Source organism: Podarcis bocagei (assembly GCF_964188305.1).
Source record: "Podarcis bocagei genome assembly, chromosome: 6".
NCBI lineage: Eukaryota > Metazoa > Chordata > Lepidosauria > Squamata > Lacertidae > Podarcis > Podarcis bocagei.
The window spans coordinates 66686061-66695095 of NC_138130.1; the positions used below are offsets into that span (position 1 = coordinate 66686061).

Genomic DNA, 9035 nt, shown 5'->3' on the forward strand with positions numbered 1-9035 from the left:
AACCATAAATATGGAAGTCTCTGCACACTGCTTTGAATGCAATAATTTTCCACAGAAAACAACCTGGAGAAAGAGATATGAGAGAAGCAAAGCTAGCTGCTGCCAAAATAACCTTACAGGAAATAGCAGCAATGAATTCTTTTTCTCTGAGGAAGTTCTACTGACCAAAGTAAGCAACTGCTTTTCCATGAAGAAAGAGGAAATGACAGTCTTTTCCCCTGAGCAAGCAGAACTGCTAATCCAACCAATACAATCTGTGTTTTCCATTGGCAAAACGTCATCTTAGCCTTTTCACTTAGGCTAGACCTCAGCACGCACATACACAGTCTCTGGGGCTGGCCTGTTCTCCCAAAATTTCAACAGACATGATGGGCATTAACAGTCAGCAAAACTGGGCATTTCCTTGTGACCAAAGAGAGGCTTAAGGACCCACATGAGTGCCACCACCATAACCTGCTGGTCAGCACACAGACAGCCCCATCATCACCCATAACTTCTGCCTGATTTTTGCAGGAAGCAAAAACAGCATCCTGACTCCAGCCAGCCTAGTTCATGCATGTGCTGTGCTATGCTATGCTATGCTGTGCTGTGCAAAGCCAGGGACAGGATCCCTGGTGACTAGTGAGCTACTCAGTGCTTGCTTTAGTGTCCCAATTCTTGGTATCCCTTGGTGCAGGCTATCCTTGTGGTCTGAAAACTCAAGCAAGGCCTCTTTGGCTCCAGCTGGCATGCTTACATTGCAGCAATCCAGAAATGGGATGGCTGGGTTAATGAGCTGCAGTGGCTCAGGAAAGGCAAGGTGTGGAAGTGAGCCCAGAATGGTTAGTAAACCAGCAAACTTCAGGCCCCAAATGATGGAGATGAAGGATTTGGGCTCTGTTTTCAGTACAGCAGGCAGATATGCTGGAAAGGAAGAAAAAGAAAACTCTTCTACATAGGGCACGTTTAGGATTCAGACCAGGGTGGGTAGCAAGCTTGTGGGGTGGGTGATATTAGCAAGCTCAAGGGGAGGATAGCCACATAGCTCCCTAGACTAGAAACCTCCGTTGAACAAATTCTCTGCAAGCAACTCTGCTGGGGGAAATGGTGGCCTGGGACCCTCCAAGCCTAAGGAACTGGGGGGGGGGGAGCTAGAAAAATGAGCATCATAAGCTGACGGTTGCTTGGATGGTGACATTTGGATGTTTTTCTACACACACACCCAGTTGCAGAAGTGGTCCTGGGGGCATGTTTGGCACATGTAGCCAGAGAAGAGATTTCTATCGCTTGATGGGAAAGCTGCCCGTTTAACCCTGTCAATAGACTTAGAATCTATGGAAAAAAGAGAAGAACACCCACTCCAAAAAAATAATAATGCATGTGTATGAGTGAAATTGGGACATTAATCAGAGTTAGTGATTCAGAACCGAAGAGAGTACTGTAATAATGACTCTGCCTTAATTATCAATCTGTCTGTGCAGGACATCTACAGGCAGAGAGCTTTGCCTGGGAGCCCACAAAAACATGCAGCGTACCTTGCCAATTCTGATGCCCCAATACATTTCCGAAAGATGTTTTCCCCACATCCAACTAACTCCAAAGAAATCCAGGGGTGGCACCCTGGGGGAAAAGACAGCCACGCTAAAAAACCCACACCCAGACTGAGCTCGCCTGCTTCTGAATTAGATCAGGACGAAAGAGATTTGGGAGGAAAAGTGGGGGCGGGGGGGTAAAGTAAATATCATTTTTCCCCTTTAGAAAGAGATACGCTGCGGGGGTGTGGAGCAGTTTAGTGCCTGCAACACCGATAACGGGCACCTCAATCAAACATGCTGTTTACTATTTGTTCGACATTTCTAAACCCCCCTCCCTTCCGTGCCTCCCACTTGCTGAACAAGCTTGAAACCTGCTGCAACACGACACACACAGAGCTGAGGGGGGGAGGGGGGAGAGAGAAGGCAGGCAACTCCTTTGGGAATCCAAAAAAGTTATTGATCCCCATGAAATCCCTTACCTGTTAGCCACAGCAAAGCAGTCCAGCCTAGTAAGACTCCATCCATCTTCGTGGTCTGTCCCTCCAGAAAGGAAAAGGAAAGGAAGCGGAGAGAGGGGGAGAAACTGGAGCCAGGAAAGTAAAAAATGAGGCTCCCCGCCACGAAGCGGCTGGCACCTGAAGTGTTCTTTCCCGTTATCTGCGGGTCTTCCGCCACATAACTCAGCGTGTGAATAGACAGAGAGTTCTGAATGGGAGCTACCACTCTGCTAGGGGGAGGGGGGCAGCACTGCCCTCCTTCGGGAATTCTGCTCCCTGCGACGTAATTTATGCATCTCAGGCAAGACGGTGGCGGGGGAATCACCGTTAGTCAGCTGTAGTCCTCAAACCAAGCTCGGATTGACAATGGGCTGAAAACTTCCAAGGTTTTAAGTCTTCTCCTCCCCCGCCCCCCCCCGCAACCAGAATTCCGAGGCTGCAGGAGTTTCTAAATCACATGGCTGCCCATTGAAGCTGTCCAGGAACTGGAGAGAGTTCATCACACTGGGCAGTCTTCGTGTTTAAGGACTAAGTGGTGTAACTGAAAGACTAGTGAGAACAAGCAGCCGGATCTAAGAATGTGTACCAACGAAGCTGAGGGGAAAGAAGGAGCATGTGGTCCCAAACCTGAAAAGGCATGCAGAGAAAACACATATAAATGCTCAGCACCGGATGCATTAATCCTTCGCTGGTGCAGATATATATACTGTATATCCATCCACATGTGCAGGAACAAGATAGCCAAACACCATTAGTTAAAACTCCTCTTCCAATAAATGGTTTCTTATGTATAGTTTCTTACGGTTTTCACGTTATAGCTAGCAATAGAACAGTGCAGGCTTTTATCCCCCTGTTCTGTCTTATCTTATCTCTTATTCCCCCATCCCTTATCTCATTTCACTGAAGCTAATGGCAAAACCTCTTTGTGTTGTTGCAAAATTTAGCAGGAGTGTTTTTGGTATGCATTCAGATAACTATATATCAATGGTTTTATATTTACACAATTCTAAAGAAGATAGTGCACAAATATAAAATATATATGATTTGAACTTTCTGGACTATTCCAGCAGTGATCAAGGCACATGAAATACTTGCACAGAACACCTCTCCCATTCTAAATGGCATTGCACTTATCAACTACAAAATAGGAATGGCAATAGTTACCTCAGCCTAAAAGTCTGAGTTAACCTGAATTTTTTCCTGGCACAAACAGGTACTACCACTAACAATTAAATTATCAGGCTTGGATCCAGCCTTAGAATAATAGAATTGCAGAGTTGGAAGAGACCACAAGGATCATCTAGTCCAACCCCCTGCAGTGCAGGGATCTTTCACCCAATGTGAGGGTTGAACCCACAACCCTGAGATTTAGAGTTTTATGCTCTACCAACTGCTGTTTGATCATACTTAAGTTGCTAACTTAATTCCTTTGATTTCAATGGGTTTACTTGATGCATGATTAAGTCTGGATTCAACCCACAGAAAATTTCTGGCTCACTGAATAACAATTAAATGATAGATTGGGGGGGGGGTTGCTAAATCATGTGTTACTTAAAGCTGCACTTTACTAAAGGGTTTCAACCATAGATTTTTGCCTTCCTTGCTCTTCCCCAAATCACGCCCTTTTCCGCCTTCATTCCCCCTCTGCTAGCAGAACAGAGATACACCCACAAAGCTTCTGTGACTAAAACATATTTCTATAACAATGTATTTAAAAGAAAAGTGTTAAAGAAGTGGTCCATTGATGGTCTACGTCCAACTTGTTTTGGATCTAAGGCATGTGGGATAAAATCCCATCTTAGTAATGGATTCTTTATGTGGCCTGCCTTGAGTTCAGCCTCCATTCCTTCCCTATAAAAGGTGTGCAACTGTGACCTACCTTGTGGATTCGCTCTGAGGATGCACAAGGTATAAACTATGAAAGATTTTCCATGAATTGTTAATCGTAATATCTGCAAATGCTCAACATGAAAGTGCTGTATTAAACTTTCATCTTTTGTAGCATCTGTCAAGTAAGCGGTGGACTGAGACAGCTGTCACTGTAGAAGAAAAAGAGTAACAGAAATCAGTCAGCTAGTTAAGCAGTTGGTTTCAAACCTAGGGAGGGAATAATGGTACTGATGCGGCTTAGTAGATAACTGTGTTAAATGAATCCTTTGTTATATATTTATACAGCACTTAATATAATCAATCAAGCAGTTTACAGATGAAAAATGCAAAAAATAAACACATCAAAGTAGCACACAATTAAAAAAATAATTAAAATTTCAGAATAAAATACCAATAAGCAAAAACTGATCAATATGTGATCAAAAAAATCTGCAGTCAGGGAAAGCTTCTCTAAACAGAAAGGTTTTCAGATGCCATTTGAAATCACAGTTAATATATACCCAATTTCCCAAGTGTGTATTTCAGATGTTAGGTGCCACAACATAGAAGTCCCTCTTTCGTGATGACACAGACACCCCACTGATTTCAGTATAGTCAGCAGGACCTTCTCTGAAGATTGTAGGGATCTGCTGGCACAAAGGCACAAATCATTAGACTGTGGCTTACGTGTTCAAATCAGATGGAAGCTGGTTTGAGGAAAGGTCCATCAATCAACAGGATTTCTCAAGAAGCTGCAGGATACATGGATTGTGGCTAATGTCATGTGTACTTGGCTTCAGACAGTAGGTGTTGCATTGGTGTGTTGCATTGGAGCCAGAGTAAACAGCCTAAAGCTAAACTCTGCTGTTCTCCAAACACTTCAGCCTTGCCCTTTCTTTGGCATTCCTCCCAGATCCATTTTATGCCTTTAACTACAAATTCCACTATGCAGTTCACCTACCACAATACCACATGTATGCAACCCCTTCACTTTCTCAGCAGAGGCATGAATCATGGCACCACAGTAACACATTTCATGATAAGAATGGAGTTAGACTGATTTGTACCAGCTGAGGACTGATTCCTTATTTTATGCATAAAATATTATCTGTGAAGTTCTGTATAGAACAGAGTCAAGTCTTCACAACACAAAGATATGGAAATAGATATTCCTTTTTTCTGCTTATTTCAACTATTTGTTAAACAGCAAAACCTAACTCGTAGCTCCTTGTTGGAACAAAGCTACAGATGTTTTCCCAAATTATAAACATAAGTATTTGGTTAATGTTTTCTGTATTTATTTTTTCCCTCCAGTGCTGGCAAGCAAACTTGGCAAAGACCACCTTTCTTGAAAATAAAGTTTGACTCATCGCTCAGGAAAGATATTCTCAATTCAAGGAAGTGGTATTGTTCTGTGTGCAATGCTGATTTATTCTCACTTTAAAATACCCCTGTGTTCTGAGTTTATTATTAGTTAGGCTCTGTGTGCTAAGCACAACAAACAATTTAATTCTCCTAGTAGCTCAAACCACAAAACAGAATAGACCTTTGGCCTCCTTCTCCTCCTTTCTGACATTCATGCTGATTGCTCAGCTTAAAAATTAATTTGAAAACCAGAGTTCCATAAGCCTCCCTATGGAGGTATGAACCTGCCATTTTTGTGGGGAACAGAACAAGCACCTTCCTGACACACCATTTCCCCCAGTCCTGTTGTTTTGGTTCCTGACTTAGGTCAGGAAGTGGAGTGCTAACCTGTCTCATAGCTCTACTTCCCAGCCAACAGCTGTCATCACCTGTTTATTTGTATGTCTGTTTATCTGTATACTTGTGTGCCTTCCCATTGTTTGAAAAAGCATTTGAATGGGCCAATGGAAGAGCAATACCACATTGCATACTTTTTGCTTCTGTGTGGCCCCATTCTATGGACCTTCAGTGATACTACAGAACAGAGATTCTTTTCTGTTGATCTGATAGGACTCTGTCCCAAGACAAGGGTGAAATCTACCAGATAAACACTCTTGTGTTTGTACTGTCTCAGTTACACTCCAGGCAGCTCAAACCTTATTTTTCTTAAATTAGGGAGGGTTTGAGTGTTTTCCCCCTCTTTACAGTGATATATTTCTTCTTCTTTTTAATTTTCAGTAGGGAAAAAACATGTTGTTGTAAAACCTCTCTCTCAGTTACCGGCCAATTATTTAGTAGTGCACGTATAATCCACTATTGGGCCAAGAAGAACAGTTTTGCATTATTCAGCACAAGCCTGCATTGTATAATGGAGTTTAATTTTGAATCTCTCTGATCCCATCCCAGTCACCAATTGCAGTTCTTAACTGACTTTAAAGGATTTATATTTGGCTGATACAGGAAAGAGCATGATTGTCCTGGTGTGTAACACATTCCAATTAGACACTGATACTTTTTCGTAAACAAACCTCTGTTAGACTAATAAAATATATAAATCAACTGTTGGAAATACCTTAGTCTAGCCTTTGCCAACCTGGTGCCTTTCAGATGTTTTGGACTACAACTCCCATCAGGCCCAGCTGGTACTGTTGAGGTGGCCAAGGCTAATGGAAATTGTAGTCCAAAACTTCTGGAGGCCACCAAGCTGGTGAAAGTTGTCTTAGAATGACTTGAGAAAGAATACCACACTAAATTCAATACCAAAACAAAACTGGGACTTCTGTGAACAAATGGTTTTGAACTGGTGATGCCCTTTTTGTAATAGTGTCCTAGCAATCTGCAAGAGCAAGAGTAATACAGTGATATCAAAGTGATGCTGCAGACCATAAAAGCTGCTCTTCTGCCCAGTTATTCTTCCTTTCCCCCTAATTTATCAGCTTTAATCTCTATCTCTAATTTCTTCTCACTATAGTCATGTTTCTCCCTCCCCCCCCCCCACCTCTCTCAACATGCTGCTGACTCCTGACATCTTTACGTGGACACCCTCTATGCCTGCAAATATTAGGAGCATAGGGGCACAAGCAACTTGTCCTAGGCTACACTATGTCAGGTATAAGAAAATGGCAGCTTGAGCTGCAAGAAAATGGTAGGGTATACATCCGCTTACTTAAAATCTTCCCCTTGAATCTTTATTTGATTCACTATTTCTTTGTCTTCGTCTGCACATCCCTACAGCTCACATTCTGGATTTACCTTGTAGCAATTTCCATAGAAACTGTGATTTCTATAGCTTTTTGAGACGTGAGGCAGCATTCAACAAATAGTTGCTGCTAAATTGCTTCATTATATTTGCTAAAGGCCAGCATGTCACAAAAAGCACCATTTAATACTGCAGTGACTTCATATTGTTCAGTCAGTTTCTTTAAGACTGCCATACACTATAAAAGCTTTCCTCTGCTAGCACTCCACATTGGAATCTCTCTTTCATCACTAGCACATTCACAACAAATTGCTGCTGAAGCACTTACGGTACTTACTTTGCCTCATGACAAATATTTTTGTTCTTGGCTGAATCTAGTCAATTTATAGTCTGCAGCCTTTCCTTTCCATAAGGCTCAGGAAAGTGGGTACAATCTGTCTGCATGTGTTCATGTGTGCCTGCATGTCTTTTTCCTTCAGGGTTCTTAATGTGCTGCTGAGGTAATGAGTTGTAGAGGTGCTTCTGAAAAAGGACAGCTTAATACTGACTACCATGTACTGGTGCAATCCAGGGCTCAGTGGTAGCCATTCTGAGAGCATGGATAGCAGCCTTCTCCTGGCAGAGATGCACAGCCTGATAATATTTTCAGAATAGCTGCCGCTGTTACGGAGGGCACAGCAAGCTTTCAAATTTAGATTATCTATTTTAACACCACAATATACAGGATAGGGTTATAAGTGTTTGATCTCTGCTCCTATCTCATCAACATATCTGGTTTTGTTATACTTGTATTGATAAGGCACCATCAATGTACACTGCACTTTACAGACCTATTAACAGTAGGTCCTGCCTCCAGAATATTGCAGTCTAAATATAAGCAATATAGGGTATGATAGGAAACAGCAGAGAAAGAGAAGAGAGGGATGTGTTGGAATAATAAGGTATAAACTTGAGCAAATGCAGCCCACTATCCATTCTTGGACTTCATTTAATTTAGGGGTGAGTCCTACTGTGCCCAATTCAAATGGGAAACTGCAGAGATATGCATTGGGGGCACTATGTATGACAATTACATTGGCAAATGACGAGGAATTAAGAAAACTCATCTGTAACATACCTAGCATGGGTTTTGCATGATGGCCAAAAATATCCTTCGTAAGTGACTCATACCCAGTCTTGCCTCTGTTGTACTTTGTTCTACATAACAGCTTTATATGATGCCATTACATTGCACCTAACAATTATGGCTTCAGCTTGCCCTTTCTGATGCGCTGAGGCAACTAGCAATGCTAATGCACAACAAGAGATTCTGCAGCATTGGTACAGCATGAGCCCAACTTGTTAACATTTACCATAAAAAACTGCTGGAAATTCTGACTACGGTGTTCACTATGCAAAGCCCATCTGTACTGTGTGGGTACTGGGTTACAGATAAAAATAAAAACAAGAAAGAGTCAGACTAACAGATGTATTGCTGCATAAATTGCATTGACTAGACTTCCTCCTCACCAGAGACATGAAAGATTACTTTCAGATATATAGAGAGATATATAGATATGGATATAGATATGGATATAGATATAGATATAGAGATATATAGATATAGATATAGATATAGATATAGATATAGATATAGATATAGATATAGATATAGATATAGATATAGATACACACACACAGCTACAGAACGGAGGGGACGAGTGTAACTAATGGGGCCAAACAGTCCTGAAATTCAAGAGTCTGGAGCATTTATGTGCAGAGCCAAAACAACAAAATGACCAATGCACAGCAGTAGACCCAGGTAATACTACACTATTTTATTTTCCTGTCTGCGGTTTGCTAAGTGAATATCTAGAGTCCCAATTAAAACCAAACTGAATATACTCAAGTTGGAGTTTCTGTTACTGTTGAAGTGTGGTTCAAACAAAAGATAACATTGAAGCTCCATTGGCAATCCCGACAGCTTTTTCTTTCTTAAAGAGTAGCCATGGGATCCCCAGTTTGGATCAGGGATTCAAATATTCCCTCCCTGAAGCTATTAGCCACAGAACG

At 41.8% G+C, this 9035-nt stretch overlaps 1 protein-coding gene across 5 annotated transcripts in view; it reads right to left on the bottom strand.

The window, feature by feature from the left end:
- ILDR2 (immunoglobulin like domain containing receptor 2) overlaps positions 1-2519 on the bottom strand; it is a 38421-nt gene extending 35902 nt beyond the window's left edge. For 2 of the 5 annotated variants that reach the window (XM_081199647.1, XM_081199644.1), the window contains exon 1: positions 1994-2517. In XM_081199647.1, the coding sequence (XP_081055773.1) occupies positions 1994-2039 (46 nt within the window). In that variant the 5' untranslated portion in view covers positions 2040-2517. Of the gene's footprint in view, positions 1-1993 lie in introns of all 5 variants that reach the window. The other 3 variants (XM_081199648.1, XM_081199645.1, XM_081199646.1) reach the window with 2 other exon arrangements.
- Between the last annotated feature and the right edge of the window lie 6516 nt (positions 2520-9035).